Source organism: Microtus oregoni, unplaced genomic scaffold (genome assembly GCF_018167655.1).
Source record: "Microtus oregoni isolate MIOR12 unplaced genomic scaffold, Mior012 000048F_ref0000485, whole genome shotgun sequence".
NCBI lineage: Eukaryota > Metazoa > Chordata > Mammalia > Rodentia > Cricetidae > Microtus > Microtus oregoni.
In genome coordinates, this window is record NW_024543222.1 from 4,912,552 (window position 1) to 4,936,009 (window position 23,458).

At 51.3% G+C, this 23,458-nt stretch overlaps 1 protein-coding gene across 1 annotated transcript in view; it reads right to left on the minus strand.

The window, feature by feature from the left end:
* The window catches only part of Tmem104 (transmembrane protein 104), a 62,529-nt gene extending 39,207 nt beyond the window's left edge, over positions 1-23,322 (minus strand). Inside the window, exons 1-8 of the mRNA XM_041635874.1 lie at positions 23,250-23,322; positions 22,529-22,641; positions 13,389-13,510; positions 9,474-9,555; positions 9,104-9,200; positions 8,381-8,461; positions 5,461-5,560; positions 5,005-5,113 (exon numbers count right to left, since the gene is read on the minus strand). Coding sequence (XP_041491808.1) covers positions 5,005-5,113; positions 5,461-5,560; positions 8,381-8,461; positions 9,104-9,200; positions 9,474-9,555; positions 13,389-13,510; positions 22,529-22,573 — 636 coding nt within the window. The 5' untranslated portion in view covers positions 22,574-22,641; positions 23,250-23,322. The remainder of the gene's footprint in view (positions 1-5,004; positions 5,114-5,460; positions 5,561-8,380; positions 8,462-9,103; positions 9,201-9,473; positions 9,556-13,388; positions 13,511-22,528; positions 22,642-23,249) is intronic.
* Positions 23,323-23,458: the final 136 nt, after the last annotated feature.

Below are 23,458 nucleotides of genomic sequence, written 5' to 3' on the forward strand. Positions count from 1 at the left end.
CTCCCCTATTTCCACCCAGTGTCTGTGCTACACACACTATTTTCTCTGGCAGCTTTGCGTGGTCTGAGTGTGTGATGGGCTGGGGGGCGCAGCACGGTGACCTGGAGAACAGTCGGGTCCTGTGACATTGCTGTTGCTCCCCAGACTTCCGCTCCTTGTTAATGTCCCTTTCTCACTGGTCCTGAAGGCCTCTAGGCCACCTCCTGCCCCAGAATGGGTAAGGATGAATATTCAAGCGATGGCGGCGGTGACCCACTTATTAGCAGATGCTAGACAGCCTCAGGGCACAATGGCTGATGTTCAAAGCACAGAGCAACTTTGGCAGCGGAAGGGAATGTCCTTGGGAAGATGCTCCCTTCCAACCTTACTTGAGGTGTTAGGAAAAGTCTACTTTGCTCCCTGGGAATGAGTGGCAGCAAGAGAGAACACCTCAAAATCAACAGGAGGGTCAGACCAGTGCAGCCCGGTCCCTGGTGGAGGTCATGCTGTGGGACTGGCAAGCTGGTATCCCCAAGCTATGCAGTATAGCTAGGGCTGCCCTGCAAACAGAGTGCTCTGTCCTGAGTCTGCGAGAGGACCTGAGGATAGCCCACTGAGCCAGGATGTCTGCCTCCATCCGGGGAGCCTGGGGAAGCCACTCTCTGGGAAGACAGCATGAACTTGACGGTGTGATTCGGAGGCCTAAACCAGGCACACATAAGCCGCTGCTAATACGCCATGCCAATGTCAGGTGTGGCGGAGCACTCCACGATCCCAGCACTGGGGAGGTGGAGGCAGGAGGATGATTTGGTAACACGATGAGTTCACAGACAGCTGAGAGCCCCTAGCTATAAAACAACAGTGCCCTGAAGGCCAACGGCAAACAAGTCTCACCACGTTGAGGTGAACTGAACTGCGACAGAGAAGCTCTCAGAGCTTGGCTATGGGGGTCTCACCCCTCATGAAGACACAATGCCCTTGCCTGTCTGTGCCTTCAATATTCTAGGAAGAAACATTTGGGTTGGAAAGAGGAACTTGCTGCTGTTTTAAATGTCACAGGCAAAGGGCTGCGGTACAGCATGGGGCAATCAAAAGGGGGGGGAGGTTGAGAAGGCTCAGGAGGAACCCCCTAATGTAACCTGACAGGGTGACCTGCTTCTCTAGGAAGAGGCTGACAAGCAGCGCGGCTCTGAGCCCCACCTCTTCTTCAAGGATGACTCTAGATGGAGTCCGGGGAAGATAACCTCCACCCAGAGAGGCAGGGGCTCTGCCAGTTGTGAATCGGCTCCATCTCTTCTCCCAGTCAGCCGTGCCCCAGAGGTGGATCTCACGACTCCTGCTGAGGGCAAACTGGGGTCACCTTGTCCTATCCCAAGCCCTCCTGCTCAACAGGGCCAGTTTGTGGCTGGGCTTCCCACAGGCTAAGCTCAGCTCTGCCATCTGTGCTTGGGCTCTGTTGGGCTGGTGCCTGTTGATGCCCGTGACCCTGCAGCATCTGCCCACCTGAAGTGGCGGATGCTGCCAGCTTCCAGCTCTTGGGCAGCCTCCACTGACCCGTGCTGACCTCTGGGAGGATGGGTGCCAGCTGGAGATCCAGGACAAGAGGCAGAATGGCAGGCTGGAAGTGCCGCAGGAACCAGGAGCTGCAGACCAGAGCCACAGCAGGCCCCAGAGGAGAGTGCCCTAGGACAGAGTTCCACCACATACACTCCCATCGCTTCACTGGGCCCTGGCTCCTTGGCACTGTGGCACAGAATCAAAACGGCACGTGTTTCTTTCCTTAGGTGTGTACAGTGTATGCGTGTGAGGGTGCACCCACTTGTATGTGAGCATGTGAGAGCCAGCGACATGCTCCTGCATCAGTCATATATCTCCAGTATCAACCCCCACCTTATTTTTTGAGGCAGGGTCTCTTGCTGAACTTGGAGTTCTCCATTTTGGCAAGACCAACTGGCCACGAGCCCTTGGGATCCTTTCGCTTTCCTTCTCATCCAATCCTGACCCTGCACTGGGGTTAGATACGCATGCCTCCGAGCCTGGTTTTCACATGGGCACTAGATATCTTAATTCGGGTGTTCACCTTACCTGTTGAGCCCTCTTCTCAACCTCGCCACTAAGTCTTCCTAGTCCCTGATACATTATGATTCTCGTCCCTCCCAAAACCAGCGCGAGGACAGGTGCCAGTGCAGAGGCAAGACTTGGACTCTTTAGAGTCGGGGCACCTCACACTTTCCCACTTTATCTTTCAGAGGAGCAGGAGAAGGGGGCCAAGGACCTAAAGTCACCCAAAGCAGATCCTGTTAACTCTCATGGGCCCGAATGACAGTCCCCAGGTCGCTGCTGACCTGAGAGTGTACTCGAAGCAGTGGGTGATGCAGGGGACCCTCAGCACCCCCAGCACCCCGATCCAAGGCTAATAGGAGGATGAAGAAGGAGAAACTGGCTCAGCAGCTGCACTGGGAACCATGGGAAGTGGCTGGGGGGCAGCATGGGCACTGGGAAGGGAGGAGGAATTTCCCATGTCTTAAGGGAAGGGGCTTTGGGAGGCAACATGTAGCCGCTGGCGGAGAAAGCCACCTTCTTATGTCATCAGACACTACCCATAGGCTGGTCTCAGAGGAGTTAATATCCCACCTACTCTCTTCTCCGTGCGCTTCTCAGGGGCTTTCCTGAGCTGGGTTTCCAGAGGACTGTCCGCAAATTAAGCCACAATAGAGAAGCCTGCTTCTTTATCCCACAGAACATACTGTTCCAGAATAGCAATGAAGACACGGTCATTACGGAGGCCCTCTGAAGATGCAGGCGGGCGGGAGAGGGCGCCATGTGCCTGGGATGATTTATGTGTGGGGTGGGAGGGTTCTTTCAGTCTACTCCTACCTGCTTGCTGACCCGCTAACATTGCGGGTGGACCCTGAAGAGCCACAAAAGCAGACCAGCTGGTGGTGAGAGGCATGCCAGAGCCTTGGGAAAGGATGGACCCCTTGAACTTAGATGATTAGAGGTTAAAGGATGTTGGTCCCACCTCTGAGAGCCACAGAGGCTGCTTGCTAGGGTCTATAGTTCTCCTTAGTTGGGAGGGAAAGATGCCCTGAGTGTCTGCCAGAGACTCAAGCCTGAGGAAAGATGCCAACACCTTTGCTATCTATTTCTCTAGCTCCTTGGGGGAGGGGAACATACAGACAGATACAAGCCCTAGCACTGCTTTTAGGAGGCTGTGTTCTTTCCTGGACCATAGAAGACTTGGGAACCGCACATGAAGCTGAAAAGCAACTTCCAAGATGCTGCCCGGTCATCAGCCCTCTGAACTGGGTAGAAGAAGGCAGGCAAGGCGCAGGTTCTGGGGCTCAGGTACAACAGTGCCTACTACCCAGAGGCTCCGGGGGTTGGGGGGTACTAGTCTTCCTCTTTCTACTCTGAAGGCTGGGCCTCTCAGGCTGGAGGGCTGGCAGGCACCAGAACAATTAGCTCCCTGAGTTCTAAGTGCGGCATCTGGGAGACGAAGGCAGGGATTAATGCCTGTCTGCTTTCCTGAGGGGCTCCTTCTGTTCTGTCAGTTACTGGGACTCAGGGAGGGCGGCGTCCATCACGGGGAAGGCTTACAAAGAACACTGAGGGAACAATTTAACACGGCGATAACAAAGCTTCCGAGTAATTCACCCAGCAAATGGCAGTGGCCAGTACTCCCTGTGCTCAGTACCTACTGTGCTGCAGGGGGCAGAGTCTGCACACTGTGGTGGCCTCCCCTGGTGGGGACCCAGTACCTGTCACTCCTCTCTGGAGCACCCAGACACCTTCCTCATTCTCCTCCTGTTCCCTACACCTGAGGAGGAAGTGATTTGGAGGGGCCTTAGTCATGGCACACTGAGATGTTAAGAGGCTAACAAAGCTTTGGCGGGACCTCTCTTGCCTTGGCGCCTAGCTGCCTGATGGGTTCCTGTGCCCACTCCCACAGCTGCAGAGGTGGCCCCAGACACTGGATGATTTAACTTGCTATCAAATACCTGCTGGACTTTCATCGGGAGGATCAAGGATGAAATTCTACCAGCACACAAAATCCTAGGCAGGGCTGCATGCTTCAGGGGGGAAACAGACCATGGAGTGACAGCTACAGAAACATCGACAAGACACATCTCCGGAACCCTTGCCTGCAGGGTCCTTCAGGAACCTACTTGGCCAGAAAGATGAAACCCATTCAGTAGTCCTTGAGATTAGTAAATCCAGACCCCAGCAATATAGCTGACAGGGTCATGGAGCCCTTAGCTGGGCCAGGGATGACCCAAGTCACGAGGGTACTGGCAGAAAGACCCCACTCTCTCCTTGCCGCTTCCTATCAGTAAAGCTGCCACAGCCAGGACTGAGTGGCATCCAGCACACCTGATCATGCCCAGGGCCGAGAGGAACCAAGCGGGGGCAGAAAGGACTAAGGGACGCTGCACAAGCAGGAGGGAAACACTCCTGAGCCCGTCTCTGAAGCAGGCAGAGACAAATGGCCTCTGGAACCTTGCCGTCCTATTATCTGAAGCCTGTCTGGAGTATTACTCAGCTCCACCCCCACCACGCCACAGCACAAAGCAATCAAGAGTGAGGCAGGCAATTCATCCTCTTCCCTCATCCATGGGAAGACAGGAAGAAGGCTGCGCTGAGCCCAACCTGTCTGGAGAGGCTGTCTGGTAAGATGGACCAGTCTTGTCTATTCTGTTCACGAGACCCAGAACCTGCTTGTATGCACCTCGCTGGCCTGGAGTGAGGCCAACACCCAGAAAGTCTCTGGAACACAAGACCTTGCAGGTACCCCTCAAACTGTGCTAGTCCAGAGCAATCTGCTGGCCTGGACCTAGAGGCCCATTCCAAGCCAAATCTGACCCTGAGGCTAAGACCTCACTCTGGAGCTGGAGTGTGGCAGTATGCACACTCTGTGGGAAGCCCTTCTCTGTAGGAAGGGCTGAGACAGAAAAGGAAGATGGTCCAAACACTTCTGCCACTCACACTGGCCTGGTGTGCCCCAGGTCGGGAGAGGACACTCACCAGATAGATTCGGTAGGCATCCACCCGGCGCAGGGGCCCCCAGCACAGATCAGTGTCGTTGTATTTGGTATCTGTGTCCACGCCACAGGAGTCGTTTCCAGACACACTGCTAAAGAGAGCAATCGACAAACCTGGGCTCAGCACAAGCCCCTGCTTGGCTAGGAAGAGACTGCGGGCCTGCACTTTTCATAAGCCACCTCTGAGGACAAGCCACGCGTGTTCGTTCATGCAGTACCATGACTTTGAGGCCCAGGAATCCAAGTTACCTTCTTGATGGACAGGAAAGGGGACAGCGTGATATAGAACATGCCTTGTGAGGACAGAGGACACAGCTGGCCCCTGATGTGTGGAGAAGGAACTATGGGTTTGTTTAGGGTTTTGACGGAAGACCCTCTGCCCTGCTGGTGGAGGAGGCCTATGGGTCTGCAACAGTGTGGAAAATGAGGGGCTACTCACCAGGTCACCTGCATGAGGGACAAGGGCACAGCTGCAGCGTAGATGGCAAGGTCTCCGTACAGGTAAATAATGATGCAGAAATAGAACAAGTTGACCCCCACTGAAAGTAACAAAGCCACAGGTCAGGGAGCCAGAGACAGACACATTTGCGTTCTTTCCTGACGGCTGAGTCTGCTGCTTCCGCTGCCCTCAGTTCTTCAGGCCATTTGCCTTCTACAGAAGGTAGAAAAAAATGACCCTGAATTTGTTTCTTATTCTAGCTGGCTACACTGTGAGGCTGGCAGGAGATGCATCAGTTTGGGACTGGTGCCTGAGAGAGCTCGGCGAGGCCTGGAGATCAGAGAGAGAGAAATCAAATCGACACTGGCAGGGTGAAAGAGCCGGCTCGGGGGGCACTTGCCACCTCACCTGAGGGTCTGAGTTTGATCCTGGAGGGCACATGGTGGAAGGGAAGAGCCAATCTCAGCAAGCTGTCCTGCGCCCTACACACAGCCCCCCCCCCCCCAAACAAAATAAATACATAAAAATGTAAAAAGGGAAATGGATTTGGGTCCAAAGATCCAGGTTGATGCCCTGGAGAAGCTCAGGCACTGGCACCTAAGGCTCATGACCCAGACACCCGGCTCCACCCTTGCATTTAGACTAAGTGTTCAAGTTCCCGATGTCACCAGTCTTAAGCGGCTGGCTTCTCTGAGGACAGGAAGAAAAATGAAGTGACAGTTCTCTTCTAATCCTGGTGGCTCAGGACAGTCCCCAGGTCCCCAGAGGAAAGCCTGAGACACGTCAGTCCTGGGCTATGTGAGGTCACTCTGCTCCTCAGAATCCTGACCAAAATGGCCAGGAAAACACACACACACACACACACACACACACACACACACACACACACACACAAAGAACCCATAAGGGCAATAGGCACAGCACCCGTTTTAAACATGACAGGCGTCATACCCTTACCTGACAAATTAGAATTGCCCCGGACATGGCTTGAGACCCCTGGGGCTGTCTGTCATTCATGACCCCAGACTCTAGGTACATCCCACTCAGTCTGCCTTTCCTCGCCAATGCCCGTGGTCCCCGTGAGAAGCCATCACCTCCTCCCAGGCCCTCTTGGGCACCTGCCAAAAGCTACAGTATCAGCTGTTTATGAACTGCCACCAGCCCTCCTTGATCAATAAAATTTCATTACCAGACACAAAGTCGGAGGATCAATGAACTTCCTGAGAGGACATTAATGTCTGGGCCTGGCATTTCTCATTACAAAAAATGAGCGTGGAACCCTGGGGAACCTTTTGCGGAGGGTGCAGCTCCACCAAAGGTGATGAGAACAACCTGGTCTGCAGCCCACCCCTCACAGAGGACATGTGTCAGTGTCTGAGGAGCTTTGACGGTCACATCCAGGAGGCCAGAAACGCTGCCTCAGCATCTTACAATGCTCGGAACAGGCGCCGCCACAAAGGGTGACCAGCCCCACGTCACCGGTGCCAAGCCTGAGAAGTCCTGCGGGAGGAACTGGGGAGGCTCTTCAACAGCTGGGGCTGCTCCCATACACATGTGCTACTTCATACAAGACATGGGCAGACAAGACGAAACAAACCTCTAGTGTGTAGAAACCTTAAAGAAATCAGGGCAGGAGCATGGGGACCTGAGTTCAGATCTCCAGTACCCCAGAAAAAAGCCAGACATGCTCCTATCACCCTAGCGCTGGGGATATGGAGGCAGGGGAGTTGCTAAGCCTGCTGGCCGGTCAGCCTAGATGAACAGGTGACCTCCAGGCCCACAGGTTCAGTGTGAGACCCTGTCTAGAATCTAAGGAGGAAAGAGAGGGAGGGAGACACCTGATGTCAGTTCTCTGGCCTCTCCACACATGCACACATGTGCACGCACACTCAGATACACATGCACACACACAAATAAAAAGAGCAGTTGGGGCAGGCACAGGACATACTGACGAGCAGTGTGCACAGAACATACTGACGAGCAGTGCGCTTGCCTACTAAGTACACTCGCTTTTCAAGCTTGCATCTGGAGATCTCCAAGTGGCTGCTTGGCAGGGGGACGGGACACTCACGTGCTCTCTCTTAGTGGATGGTGAGGGACAGAAACAAAACAAAGGAAAGGCACAGAAGTGGGCTTGAACCAGCCCAGCAGGCTTTGATGAACTGTGGCAATCCCCTAACAGGCTGGCCCAGTCAGTCCACGCCCATCCTGGACCAGTCACTAATCTGCACTTTTGAGGACAAACTGAGTGCTGAGTCCCAAGTCACAAAGATTCCTATTTCTGCAATCTTCCTCTCTTTCCACAGCCAGACACAAGACCAGAAGGAACTGGCAAAGATGCCCCACAAAGAGGCTTTGACAAAGGGGCAGAAGTATCTTCTAAGATAGCTTAGAGGCTGCTCCATGCCCTAGGAAGGAGGCCCAGGTTAGGTGTAGGCACTAAATATTAAACTCCAAAAACAGCCCATTTAAAAAAAAAAGATTTACCACAGAGGCAGAAAAGGATTGGCAGATGCAGATTCTGCAGTCAGGTGGATACCTGCGGGTTGCAGCAAATGAGAGCCAGGAACAGGCAGAGCAGGAAGGAGCATGCTGCCTCACTGGGTAAAACTGGTGTGGGCTCCTAGTGCCCTCTGCTGGCTGACAGGGGACAGGGATGTGTAGCAAATCCTATGGCTTCTTTTCTGGAAAGTGACCTAAGACCTGTACTAGTAGGATGGATAGCCCTTACTCTTCAGGCCAGGGGACAGCAGGGACTCCAGGAAGACAACGGAAGCGGGTCAGGCCTTGCAGGACAGATTCTCCTGTGTTCTGCCACCCATGTGCCCTACCCTTCAACATGGAAGCCCCACGACCAAGGCCAGGACAGCAAAGGTCGAATGTGCCCCTGTCCCACGCACCATCCCCGAGTGACGGTTACCTTTATTGAAGAACATGGAAGCCATCTGCCCCATTTCCACCCGGTCTGTGATTTCAAAAAGGCTGGCTGATGAGCGTCTCTCTGTGGGGCCAGAACAGACAGGGACGTGGTTGTTCACCAGAAGAGCCCTGAGGGGGGCTGCTTGAACTCTGGGAATTCTCTAGAACAAGTAAGTCTCCAAGCTTCTCCAACTCTTCAAACTTTTTCTCCCTCACTGCTGGGTCCCCAGCGTTCCTCTGCTGACCTGTATTTACCACGCTGTTTTAATCTTCTAATATTTTTTGCTTCAAGAGTTTGAAGTCTTTTTATTTATTTAATTATTTCTGTGTGTGGTGCTGGGGATGAAGCTCAGAGCTCAGGGCACAATGGGGAAGTTTCTACCAACTCACTGCCCCTAGCTCTGAGCTTGGGTGTGTTGGGTGTGTGTGTGAGAGAAAGATGAATCCAGAGAGGCACGTGAATGCAGGCAGACCATATTCCAGCAACAGTAGAAGGGTGGGAAACTGAGGCACACAGCTCAGGTAATTGCCAAATTACACACAGGAGGCAGAGCCAGCAGAGGCCAGGCCCATGTCCAGCATCCCTGGGCCCGTGTTCTGTGTACTGAACCCCACAGCCCTTCTAAACTGACACCTGAGAGGATGCCGGCAGGGAAACTCCCCAGTAGCCTCTCTACAGAGACCGGGGGGAGATGTGGAGCTTGCCCGGCGGCCCAAGACTTACGCACAGACAGGATGGGCCGTTTCTCTGCCCGCTCATAGTTGTCTTGGGTGAGGATGTCACTGTCTGAGGCCGTGGAGGAGTCTTCTTCTTCCTCTTCCTGGGAGAAAGGAGAACAGAGAGGAGGGAGGAAGAGACAAGGACACAGGTGAGCGCACAGCGCTAGAAACCCCAGTCCAGAGTGGCCCTTCCTCGGCTCATTCTCTTCAGAAGATGGAGACAAGGTTCACAATGACAGTGAACCCCAGGTGACTGCTGAGACAGCAGCTACTGTGTGTGCCCCTTGGGTTTTATCTACTTAGCTGTGGCCCTGGAGAGAAGCCTGCCGAGACTGCCTTAGAGACACCACCGAGGACGAGGGCAATGCACACACCTTGTGGATCTCCATCCTCTTCCAGCGGAGCTGGGCGTTGGCTGCAGCCATGGCCTCCATCACAAAGGTGGTTGTCACAAAGCTGAGGAGGAAGCCACATGTTAGTGACACAGAGAAGGTCGCAGGAAATACAATCTGGCCCAAGCAACAAATCCACAGCACTCTCTCCTCTGAGAGCTGTTCCCTACAGAAATCCTGGGATGGTACTCCCTGGACACAGGGCATGGCTTTGGGCCAGAGAGGTGGCTCAGTGAGCAAGGGTGTTTGCTGCCTGGTCTGAGTGGATCACAGGGGCCCACCTGATGGAAGGAGAAAACCCTTTCCTACAGGAACATGCGCGCTCACACACTCTAAATAAACCCTTTCCTACAGGAACATGCACGCTCACACACGCTAAATAAACCCATTCCTACAGGAACATGCGCGCTCACACACACTAAATAAACCCATTCCTACAGGAACATGCACGCTCACACACACTAAATAAACCCATTCCTACAGGAACATGCACGCTCACACACTCTAAATAAACCCTTTCCTACAGGAACATGCGTGCTCACACACACTAATAAACCCATTCCTACAGGAACATGCACGCTCACACACACTAAATAAACAGAAAAGAGAAACTAAAGTGTCATTTTGCACACCAAGTGATTCGTTTTTACTTAAGTCATCACCAACATCAGAACCAATCTCCAACGCACGGGAGGAAGGCACGAATGGAGCCGGTGGGAGATGTGCCGACTAGTTTTAGGTCGACTTAACACCAGCTACAGTTGACTGAAGGGAGGAAACCTCAATGAGAAAATGCCTCCAGAAGACCTGGCACAGTGCATTTTCTTTCTTTTTAAAAATAATTTATTTATTTATTTTTTTGAATATTTATTTATTTATTTATTATGTATACAATATTCTGTCTGTGTGTATGCCTGATGGCCCAGAAGAGGGCACCAGACCCCATTACAGATGGTTGTGAGCCACCATGTGGTTGCTGGGAATTGAACTCAGGACCTTTGGAAGAGCAGGCAATGCTCTTAACCTCTGAGCCATCTCTCCAGCCCCTTAAAATAATTTATTTTTTATTTTATGTGCATTGGTGTTTTGCCTACATGTATGTCTATGTGAGGGTCCCAGATTCCCCCGCAACTGGAGTTACAGACAGTTGTGAGCTGCCATGTATGTGCTAGGAATTGCAACCGAGTCCTCTAAAGGAGCAGCCAGTGCTCTTAACCTCTGAGCCATCTCCCCAGCCCTCTGTAGGGCATTTAGGTAGTGACTGATGAAGAGGATCCAGCCCACTGAGGGCTGGTTCTGTAAGAAAGCAAGCCATAGGGAGTAAGCCAGTAAGCAGCTCCCCTCCAAGGCCTCTGTTTCAGCTCCTGCTTCCAGGTTCCTGCCCTGCTTGAGTTCCTGCCCTAACGTCCTTCAGTGATGGCCTGTGATGTGGAAGTGTAAGCCAAACGAACCCTTTTGTTCCCAACTTGCTTTGATTATAGTGTTTCATCACAGCAATAGTAACCCCAACTAAGACTGCCAGGGTGGGGGTGATGTGGGCAAAGCAGCACTACTCCCAGAAAGGGCCTGTTGGGGTGAACACTAGTGGTCTTCTGAGGTGGCAGGCTGACTCACAAGGGGGCCTCTTAGACCTTCTGGAAGGACGGCAGGCAACCTTCCCTGCTTGCCAGAACACAGAGCGTGGGCCAGTTTCCTATCCCACATTAATGTGAGGGCCATGGGGATGGATGGCTGAGGCTGCATCTGACTCTGGAATCAAACCCCTTCCCTCTGACAGCACTTTCATTGCCTAAATAATATGACTCATCTTTAAATAAGCCTGTATTCCTGTTTCTCTAAATGGAGACTGGGAAATGGCACCAGACACAGCCCACAGCCTAGCGGGCAGTGAGAGGGTACTGTGCTCCCATTCGTAGGCGATACAGGGTGCAGCCTTCATCTGCTGCAACCCTGGGCACAAATCTACTTGGGACACCTGTTTCCCCGTGTTTGAGGCCAGCACAGCCTTGTCCCCACACCCTCCAACACTGACATCAACGAACAGCAAATGCTCAGCCATGCAGTCAGGTGGGAAAGGACTCGCTGAGCTGCTCAGAGCTCAGCCTGCATCATCCCTCCAGCAGAGGATAAAGGATGTGAGGTGGGGCAGCCAAACCTGAAAAAGCCCCCCAGAAAGGGCTCTCATTATCTTGCCTAACTGAATCTTCTGTGGACTCTGCATTTCCACGTCTTATTGGAAGCAAACTGAAATCAATCTTAATTAAGGCATAAGAAAGCTTCTTATGGTTGCACAAAGCCAACTCATTGATCACACTCAAATGTAAATGAGCTTAGCGAGGGGGGGGCATGGCAGCCCCTAGTGGAGGCCTCCAAGAACCACTTCTCTATCAATGGCTGCTTGTTCTGAAGGACCTTTAGAGGGGACACAGTGACTAAGGACAAGGACCCTGAGAGCTCTTGGTCACCAGAGCACGAAGTACGCAATTAGCCAATAGTACTATGAGGTTCACCCCAAGGTTCCCCAAAATAAAAGCACAAAGAAACCCCAAACCTCGGGTGTGAGCCCCTCCCAGGACCCTGTTTCATTCTTTCTAGGGTGCCCTTCCCCTCAAACCTCTGATGTGGTGCACCCCTCCCCACACCCTTGGCTACTCGAATCCAGTCTCCCCACCTCCCTAGCCCCCCTCCGGTTATGCTTTATCCTTTTCTCTTATCAATTTGCTCTACAATTTATGGGTGACTTTCCCTACTCCGTCCCCACCCCCAATGTGGTTGTCTACACGGGTAGAGATCTTGGCTTTACTGAACATTAAATACCACACTGAGGATGATGTACGAGAAGAGCTGTCTCTCAGGGGAGGTGCTCTTTAGAGATGTCTACACATTTCCCTTCCATTTTCTGGGGCGGGGGCTGTATTTGCTCTGTAGTTGAGGATGACCTATTGATTGTCCTGCAGCTGTGCCCTCCCCCAAGTGCTGGGATTACAGGTGTGCACACCCCGCCTGGCTTTCTTCTGTTTTGAAGATTTATTTCAATCTTTATTTTTATTTATTTATTTATTGCCTGCATGTATGCGTGCACACTGCATTGCCCATGGAAGTGAGGGCATTGGATCCCCTCAGCTGGAACTGCATATGGTTGTCAGGCGCTTTGCAGATGCTGGGAACCAAACCCAGGTCCTTAGCCAGAGCAGCAAGTGCTCTAAACTGCTGAGCCATCTCTCCAGCCCCCACTTCCAGGTCTTTAGCATGGATTCCCTCCTGGAGGACAGGGGTGGACTTGCCCCTGAAGTCCCACTGTGATGGGACTTCTGAGTGAAACTGGAATCCCTAAGAGGAGGCTCTGCCTGCTCGGAGGCACCAGCTGCTGACCCCTCTAACATCTGGTTGACAAAGCAAGTGTTCCTGAAACTGCCCTATATGTGTGTATGTGTGTGTACAAATATGTGTTTGTGTGTGCCTGGTGCTTTTCATTTACCTGGTGAATTATTTTAAGCAAATCCTGAACTGATTCCCCAGGCAGCCTTCAGGTCTGCTAAACTCCTCTTTAGTGGTTAGCTGCTGTTTTCTCAGAGAGCAGGACTGATGGTTAAAGAGATAAAGCTCAGAACAGGGAAGCTGAGTCTGCCAGGACTGGCTGGTCAGCACCTCTGAGATAGACCAAGGCCTCACTGCTGTCCTTACTCAAGGCCGGGGTGACCCTTGGATCCATTTTCCTTACTCTGGGCCAACTAGCTTAGGACCTGCTTCCCTACATATACGGGAAACAGCAATCTTCCTACCGCCAAGAGCTCTCCGGTTAATCAGGAGACATTCAGGCTCCCTGGGTGTACCTACTCCAGTTCTGTCCCCAGCCCAAGGACGTGGCAGTTCACCCTCCACCCGCATAGCTCTTACCTCATGAAGCCCAGGAACACCAGCAGGATGAGGCTGACGAGCCACCCGGCGGTGGCAAAGGCCTTGGGCATGGTGAGTGCGCCTGTGCCCACAATAAGGTTAAACATGTACACCAGCCCGACCTGGAACCAACAGGAGCAAAGTTCAGTCAGGGGATTAATTGGCCTAAAGACAGCTTTTGGTGACATTACAACTGTGGAGGCCTTCCAAGATTCACCAAGGAGACGGGCGGGATGGCACCTGAGTCCTAAGGAGCCAGACTCTGTAGCCAGGTGTTGGGAAGCCAAGCACTGGCATGGACGCCCAGAGAATGACCAGCCCTGAGACTTCCATTCCTGTCAAGTTAGGTCTGTTTCCGACCATCCAAAGCAATATCACAGCCATTTGCATTCTGCTCAACCTGACTGAGGCTTCCTGAAGACAGACACCACAGGTAGGATACCGACACAGGGCTGAACAAGACCACTGATCTCCAGAAAACATCTCAGAGAGGGCCAATCCCTGATTCCCTCCTCCTCTGCACCAGGCCTTGCCACTGCCCACTAGGCAGCAACATCCACACACTGCTGGACTGCATCCTTCTCCTACACCAACTTCAGGATTGTGCTGTTGTTTTGTTTGAGACAAAATCTTGTTATACAATCCTGTCTGGCCGAGTGCTAAGTAGCCCAGATCAGCCTTAAACTCATGCAATCTTTCTGTCTCAGCCTTTCGAGCCTTGGGATCATAGCTATGTATCACCACAGTTGACTACCAAGTTCAGGATTTAAAACAACAGAGAAACTTTGAATCCTTATTCAAGGACAGAGATGGCTTAGAGGGTAAAGGTGCCTGCTGCCAAGCCTGCTGACCTGAGTTCAATCCCCAGGACCCACCTAGTAGGTGAGAACTGACTCCCGCAAATTGCCCCCTAGCTGCCTCCCATGTGAGTGCGTGCACACGCACACACATACACACTACATCAGTAAATAAAAATGTACACTACTGACACATGACTCATATGCTACAAAATTTAGCTCAAAAGACATCACCAGCCCCTGCTCAGGTTATGTGGGGTGTGCAGCACACCTCTGGCCTTCTGAACTGTAAGACAGTTTTTACAAGTGATTGTGCCTACAGCAAACACATTTTTACCTTGGCTGGGGTCAGTTTCATCACTGGCACTTTGAAGCCAGTGTGTACCCAGCTAAAAGAAATTAGTTAGCTCAGTCCACTCATCCCATTCAACTGTTACTGAGCCTCCAGAGGGCCTGATCCAGTACTTGGAGATGGGGATTCAATGGCCCTAGACGGACACGCCCCTTCACCTGACAATGCTATCTATGGAGACCCAGGGAGAGACAATGAGGATGAGGGGATGAGGACGGTGACAGCCTGCCGCTGTGAGAGAAACGAAATGAAGAGAGGAACCGTGGCTGTTCCGAGGTGTGATGCAAAGCCCTTTAAATAAGTGGTACTCAGCTGGCTCTGGGGACCCCGTCCTTGTAATCCCAGCATTGGGAGCCTAAGGAAGGAGGACATGGGTCTGGCTCCTCACAGTGAGCTACCGGAAAAAAAAAAGAAAACCACGAGCTGATGAGATGGCTCAGCAGGTCTGAGCGTGTATGAGAAAGGTGGAGTTTGATCCCCTGGACAGACTGGGTAACGGTGGAGAGGACCGACCCCCCAGAGCTGTCTTCCGATTGTGCAGATCCCCCGCGTGGGCCTCCCTCCTACACAAGGAAATGAAACAGACTGCAAAAGGAACAAACAGGTCAAGGGAAGGGACTTCCAAGCACAAAAGTCGACAGCAGGAGAGGTGGAGGGGCTGAAGGGCCTCAAATGTGAGGGTCAAAGGGACACTGAGACAGATGGTGGAGTAAGGACTTTTGAGTATTACTGCCATGGACAGACAGACAATAGCACGGTGAGGGCTCTGAAGAGAAGAATCAGGGTGCCTGTGGCACAAATGGGGGTGTCTTACAGCTTTTATGATGGGGATAACTTCCCAGTGTAGCCTGCAACCAGGCTCTCTGACTGCCATGCTGGGAACAGAAAAAGGGGTGGGGAAGTGTGGCCACCCATACTTCCAGTTTTGATGTAACTCATGCCCTGAGGTTGAGACCCTGGTACTTAGAATTCTGTTAGCTAGGGGTTCACAATGCCCAGATCTGTGCGAGAGGGAGGCCACTGCAGGAATTGCAGCAGCTGGAACCTAACATCACAGTCTTACAGGGGTTTGTGTGAATGGGAAGGCCACTGCAGAAGCTGCGGTCTGAGCAACAGCTGTAACCTGACATTGCAGTCTTACAAGGGTCTGTGTGAATGGGAAGGCCACTGCAAGAATTGCAGTCTGAGCAACAGCTGGAATCTAACATTGCCATCTTACAGGTGTTTGTGTGAATGGGAAGGCCACTGCAGGGACTGTGGTCTGAGCAGCAGCTGGAATCTAACAGGTGTCTGTTGGGCTTTCTGAAAGCCATACAGTGGCTGAGGTAAGTGAACCAAGCCATGGAGGACACAGGAAGTGTCCTTCCTCATGGAAGTGATGGAGGTGCCACGGTTTGGGGGGTTTTAAGCAGGTGTGATGGGGCAAGACAAGACAGTGCAGCCGAGGATTCTTGCTGAGGTGGTTTATCTAGAATCTTATCTCCTTGATGGAGACTCCTGTGGAAAACCACCCAACTCTGTTCTAGGAACCAAAGGTCAGGATGTCCTAACTAACTTATCTTAGTCTTTGTTAAACCTGCCTGTTTGTGCAGAACCTCCTCCAGATAACAGCTTATCTTACAGTCTGTTAAAACTGCTAACGCTGTGAATACCCCCCATCACCCCCCACCCCCGCTGAGTGACACATGTGGATGAGGTCCTGCCCTTAAAAACCCCAAGTTCTGGACACGGGGCCACACCTAAAATCCCCTACCACTCCCAACACTTGGGTTTGGTCCCAGCTGGCTGGAATAAAAACATTCAATTTGCTATACACCGCATCTGAGTGGTCATCTCTGGCGCCCCTTCCCCCCCGTAATAGGGACTAACAACAGCTCCCAGCTGACCCCTAACATCTGGATTCCTAGTCACCCTTTGCTCTCCGCCTACCACTATTACAAGAAGCACTAAGCAGGGGTAAGGACTTCATGGAAACAGTCTGGGTGAGGCTTCTCATGATGGAACTAAGAAGGCAAAGGGTTTTAAGAAAGTGACACTAGGCAAAAACTTTATGGGAGAATTAAGTAGTCTAAGATGCATTTGTAGAAGCTGAGCTCCTATAATTCCAGCACATACATTTCTGAGTTTGAGGCCAGCCTGGTCTACAGAGCAAGTTCCAGGTCAGCCAAGGCTATACAGACATACCCTGTCTTGAAAAACAAAAAAACAAAAAAGAAACATTTGCATGGTTGGAGAGATGGCTCAGTGGTTAAGAGCACTGACTGTTCTTCCAGAGGACATGGGTTCGATTCCCAGCAACCACATGGTGGCTCACAACCATCTATAAATTCCATTCTGGGGATCTAATACCCTTTTCGGGCTTCTGTAGGAACCACAATCACATGATGAACATATATACATTCAGGAAAAATGCACAAAATTTTTAAACTTTTTTTTTTCGAGACAGGGTTTCTCTGTAGCTTTGGAGCCTGTCCTAGCACTAGCTCTTGTAGACCAGGATGGCCTCAAACTCACAGAGATCCGCCTGCCTCTGCCTCCCGAGTGCTGGGATTAAAGGCGTGCAATTAAAAGAATAAACTAGGAAACAGAAAGATGTTGTCTTGCTTTGTTGCAATTTTTAGGTCCAGAGTAAACACTGTGTCTTCTGGGAGCTCAGAGAGCCATGCAGGGCAAGGCAGGACTTCTTTGCCATGGGTGGGCTTCAGAAGTCTAAAAACTGAAACTTTGAAATTTATGTCCTGGCAATGATAAGACATGCTTGGGCAGCCCATATATGGTGGTTCTGTTGAAGTTGTCCATATTGGGTTTCATGGTCTAAATTGATAAGGACGACTGACCAGGTCTCTTCCTCAAGAGGGCGCCAGATCTCATTACAGATGGCTGTGAGCCACCATGTGGTTGCTGGGAACTGAACTCAGGACCTTTGGAAGAGCAGGCGGTGCTCTTAACTGCTGAGCCATTTCTCTTAGAAGTCTGGTAATATATTAAATCCTCTTTACTTTTGGGAAAGGCACTCAGTGAATGGCAATCATAAGGAGCAGGCAAAAGGAAGCCATTCTCAACTCAGCCACAGGCCAGGGCAAAAGGAGCTTTGTGGGAAGGAAAAAAGAGGTCACATAGCAGTGGGGAAAGCAACCTCATTGGAGCTGTGGCAGAGAGTGGAGGAGTAAGACCCTGCTGGGTTCTCTTTGGATAAGTTTACATATGCAGGCTCATTGGACTCCCCTGTGGCTGAACTAGGGGAGGCGCAGCCCCAGCAGCCCCATACCATCATACGGTGTCTTATCTGCCTCTCTTCCATCCAGAAGACAATGATGACACCCAGCACCATCTTCCGAAGAGCCCCTCTGGTGCCAACCAAAGGAATCAGAAGGCAGCCATGGTGTGTGTGTGTGTGTGTGTGTGTGTGTGTGTGTGAGAGAGAGAGAGAGAGAGAGAGAGAGAGAGAGAGAGAGAGAGGGAGCCTGACCAGGATGTAAGACTGTAGGGCTGGGGAAATGGCACAGTCAGCAAAGTGCTTGCCATGCAAACACAGGGACCTGTGCTCAATCCTGAGCACACACATGGAAACCTGGGTGGTATGAGACAATTCTGTATTCTGTCAATTATGTTTTAAATAAATGCTGATTAGCCAGTAGCCAGGCAGGAAGTATAGGTGGGACAACCAGACAGAGTAGAGGCAGGTCAATGAGAATAGGAGAATTCTGGGAAGGAGGAACCCCATTCCTCCTAAGTCCTGTCCCAACCACAGAAGAAGGAAGATGTGATTGCCCCACTGAAAAAGGTACTGAGCCATGTGGCTAATATAGATAAGAATAATGGGTTAATATAAGTTATGAGAGTTAATAAGAAGCCTGAGCTAATGGACCAATCAGTTTATGATTAATGTAGACCTCTGTGTGATTTCTTTGGGATTTAACGATTGTGGGAACCAGGCAGCACAGGAACCTAGCAGGACAGAAACCTCAGACAACACCTGGGGTTCAGCTGTGCGCGGATGAAAAGGCCAGTGGATATCTATGAGTTTGAGACCAGCCTGGCCTAAATAGTGAGTTCCAGGCTAGCCACTACGCAGTAAGACTGTCTCAAAATAACAAATACTCAAACCAAGGATGGTAGCATGTACTTGTCCCAGTAGGGACACAGGAGGAGCCTTGGGCTAGCTGTCCAGCCAGCCTAGCTGAATAGGGAACTATAGGTTAAGAGCACTTACTACTCCTGCAGAGCACCAGAGTTTGGAGCCCAGCACCCATGTCAGGCATCTCACAAGCATCACTTCAGGGGATCTAACACCCTCTTCTTGTCTCCATGAGCGCGTGCACTCACTTTCACATACCCCCACACAGACACACACACAACAGGGTTTTAAATGATAAGAATAAGCCCAGAGAGACAGGGCAGAAGGAGAGAGGGGGAAGGAGATGGCATCGGCAGTGGCAGGGGTAATGGTGGTGTGTAACTGGAGAGGTGGCTCTGGTCAAGACCACTAGGCTGCTCTTTCTAAAATCCAGGTTCAATTCCCAGCTCCCACGTGGGAGCTAGCAACCATCTCTAAGTCTAGCTCTAGGGGATCTCATGTCCTTTTCTGGACTCTGTGGGCACCAGCCGCAGGGTGCACAGACATACATGCAAGCAAAATACCCCCAAACAGGGCTGGAGAGATGGCTCAGCGGTTGGGAGCATTTCCTGCTCTTCCAAGGGTCCTGGGTTCAATTCCCAGCAACCACATGGTGGCTCACAACCATCTGTAATGAGGTCTGGTGCCCTCTTCTGGCCTGCAGACATATATAGAGGCAGAATGTTGTATACATAATAAATAAATAAATATTAAAAATAATAACATTAAAATACCCCCAAACATAAAACTTAAAAACAATAACCAGGGCTGGAGACATGGCTCAGAGGTTAAGAGCGGTGGCTGCCTTTCCAGAGGTCCTGAGTTCAATTCCTAGCAACCACATGGTGGTTCACAATCATCTATAGTGGGATCTGGTGCCCTCTTTTGGCCTGCAGGCAAAACACTGTATACATTAAAAAAAAAACAAACCCAAAGAACCAATTCTCTCTCTCTCTCTCTCTCTCTCACACACACACACACACACACACACACACACACACCACACTGTTATTCTAGGATGGTGGACAAAGAAGCCCTAAGGTAAAGTGGACGAGGTGGTGGAAGGGGGAAGGAGCATGAGCCAGAGGCTGGGTGACGTCAGCCCATGAATTTGCAGTGGTAGTCACGTCATGTACGAGACCTGAGCAAATCCCAGCATGGAGGGGGAAGGAGGGTGTGACGTCAAGGAACCACTGGCAACTGAAAGCTGCTGAGAAAGGAGCATGAGTAGCCCTGGCAAGGGACCCATGCTCCAATAGGAGGCCACAAGTCCCAGAATATACTGGTAGCACGAGCTGAACTTGATGGATTTTTGTTTTGGTTTTGTTTCAAAAAGGACACAAAGTTGAGTGGGTAGGGAAGTGGGGAGGATCTGGGAGGAGCTCGGGGAGGAAGTCAATATGTTCAAAACACATTGTACAAAATTCTCAGAAAACTAATTAAAAAAAAAACTCTGAGGATCTGGAGAGATGGCTCGGTGATAAAGAGCACTCGTTGCTCTCTCAGAGGACTCTGATTCAACTCACAGCACGTGGTGGCATAAAACCAGACATAGAGCCGGGCAGTGGTGGCGCACGCCTTTAATCCCAGCATTAAAGGCAGAGGCAGAGGCAGGCGGATCTCTGTGAGTTCGAGGCCAACCTGGTCTACAAGAGCTAGTTCCAGGACAGGCTCCAAAGCTACAGAGAAATCTTGTCTCGAAAAAAACAAAAACAAAACAAAACAAACAAACAAAAAAACCAGACATAGCTCCAGTTCCTGGGGGGGGGGGGGATGTGGGTTCCCTGATGTTCTCTTAAAGCCTTTGTGGGCACTGCATGCGTGTGATCTATATACACAGCCCAAACATTCACACACATTAAAAGATAAATCTTTAAAAGGAAAATGAAGATCCACAGGTGGCTGCTGTCCTCAAAACCCTGACTACCACCTTCTGGTTAAGCCGTCATCACCCATCTTTCCCCCACATCTCTCTTCACTATTAAAATAAAAAACAAGGGGGCTGGAGATATGGCTCAGTGGTTAAGAGCACTGACTGCTCTTCCAGAGGACCCAGGTTCAATTCCCAGCATCCACATGGCAGCTCACAACTGTCTGAAGATCCAGTTGCAGGGATCTGACACATTCACACCAATACACATAAAATAAAAGTTAAATAAACCATAAAAATATTTAAAAATAATAATAAAATAAAATAAAAAACAAGAAATAAAACAACAACAACAAACCCAGCACTTGTTTATGGCAACCGCAAAGACCCTGGATAAAATAAAACACATATAAAATGCAAGGGAGAAAAGGGGCTGGGGGAGCAGCGCTCCGCAGGCATGCAGGCCTAACTCTCCAGGCTCCTGCGGACACACGGTAGCATGTGGATGACTACATTATAGGTGGAGGCACAAGAAATGGGGCCATAAACTGTTTTCCTCCTAAAACTCAGCCACAGCAATGACTCATTTCCTTGTCTGTCAGTTTGTAGTTATTGTAAGAAGCAGAAACCGTGGCAACTTTTCAGGATCGGGCAGACGTCTTACTGCTGACAGAGGAGACTACCAACGATCACATGACCGCACAAACGGAGGCTCACTGTCCCTTCCATCCCAACATTCGAGAGAGACCTGCCCTGGTCAACTGTAGAGGGGAAGGGGGACACTTTGTGGTTGTGTGTGAACAGCAGAGCAGCTGTTGAAGCTGGGAAAGTTCTAGAAGGAAGGCTCCGTGGAGAAGAGCCACTTTTCCTGGTGAGAGCTGGTAAGGCTGAGTCAATCCTGATTATTCACACGATCACCCCCAGCTATGTACCCAGTGAAGGCCTCATGCCGTAATAACCGCAATCGACTAGCTATTACCCAGAGAAGATAAACTGAGTGTGCGGGGGAGCGAGGGGGCACAGACTCAAGACAGAGAGAAATCAATCTGTCTAATTGTCATAATTGCAGCCTCTACCAAACGGCAACTGGAAGTCTCCGCAGTTCAACTCTTTCGACATCCGAGACTATAAAAGTTATGCAATTTAAAATCCAGCTAAAGACAAAAGAGGCCGAGACCAGCCTGGTCTACAAGAGCTAGTTCCAGGACAGGCTCCAAAACCACAGAGAAACCCTGTCTCGAAAAACAAACAAACAAACAAAAAAAAAGAGGCCGAAGACTCCTGAGGTGGACGAAACTCCAAGACAACAGCTGTCAGGGACTGCCCTTCTGAACGGCAGACTTGTGGGCAACCTGGAGAGGCCCCGAGACAGACATCATGGGAGACTAATAAGGTAGTTGTGTTTGGCTTGACACTCTATGGGAGGCATCTAAAAAGGGAACTGGGGCTGAAGAAACAGCTCAGCACTTAAGAACACCTGCTGCTCCTGCAGGGGACTTGAGTTCAGTTCCCAGCACCCACACCGGGCAGCTTATAACCACTGCATCTCCATCTCCACGGCATCGGTGCCCTCTTCTGGGTTTTGCAGGCGTGCCCATAGCCACATACAGATGCGTCATTAGAAATAAAACTTTTAAAAATAACAAATAAAAGGGGAAATAAGCCTGATATTTATAGTCTGAGCCGAGACAGTTGGACCCTGACTCCAGCCACGTGAGGTTACAGTCTCATTTTCACCAGGGTCTACTTAAACCAGGGCAGTCACCAGAACAGTGGGCTTCTCCCCACCCCCTTTGTTTTGTTTTTGATACATGGTTTCTCTGTGTAGCTGTGTCTTGGAACTTGCTCTGTAAACCAGGCTGGCCTCCAACTCACAGAGTTCTGCCTGCCTCTGCCTCCCAAGTGCTGGTTTCAAGGTGTGTGCCCCCACCACCCAGACTGTGGGTTTCTCTAGACACCAGGAGCATGACGGTGAGCAGAACACATTTACAGAGGAAAACTCACATAAGGAGAATAGAGCTCCCCGGTCTCTGTGATTTCACCCGCCATCTCCAAAGAATGAGGAAGGGTTGGCGGAAGAGGCTGCTTCTGTGCAAGGCCAGCAGCTGCTGCGGCTCCTAAAACGAAAGAGTAGACTTTAGTTTTCTGATGGACAGAGATGGGAACGGGGGAGACTTGGGGTCTGCCTCTTTCACCTCCAGCCCTCTGATCTCAGACACTTTGGCCTCAGTGTCTGTCATGGGGCAGCCTTGGTGGGACGCAGCTCCCTGGACAGTGCCTTCTAACTTTACCGTTGCTATGCACGGCACTTTTCTATGCCTGGATGCTGTTCACACTCCAAGTGACTGAGGGGCCTCCGAAGACGCCTCACTCGCTGTCAAAGCCCTCCTTTAACCTAAGGGTTCTTATATCCACTTCATTCCAGTATCTGTGAGCTCACTTCTACACAGGACAGCCAGCACAGCTGTCTGCCTCTCGGCCTACAGCAGACAGTCAGGGTTTTCCTAGGTCGCTCCGCCATCCTAACTCCTTGCCCTAGAGCTTCTTTTAAATGTGGCTTCCCGCTCCCTCACCTGTCTTCCGCTCTACCTTAGGTTCCCCACCCTTAAACCTCCCTCCCTTCTCAAGATCCCGGCTCTGAGTCTCTCCCTCTCCTCCCCTCCAAGTGAGACTCCAAAATCCACACCTATCTCCACCGCATCCTACCCTCCCACTCGTCCCAGACCTGCAGCACAGCTAGCTCCGGGCCACAGTGGCCACCGCCTCCAGTTGTTCAGCTGCCACCCGGCGCCAGCTGTCCCGCACCAGGGCCCGCAGCGCGCATGCGCCTGCGTCCCAGCCCACCTTCCACGAGAGCGCGTCGAGAGGGGTACCCTGTTCTGATTGGACTCCTCGAGGGGGCGTGGCCGGGATTGGGCCCCGCGGCTGCCGTCT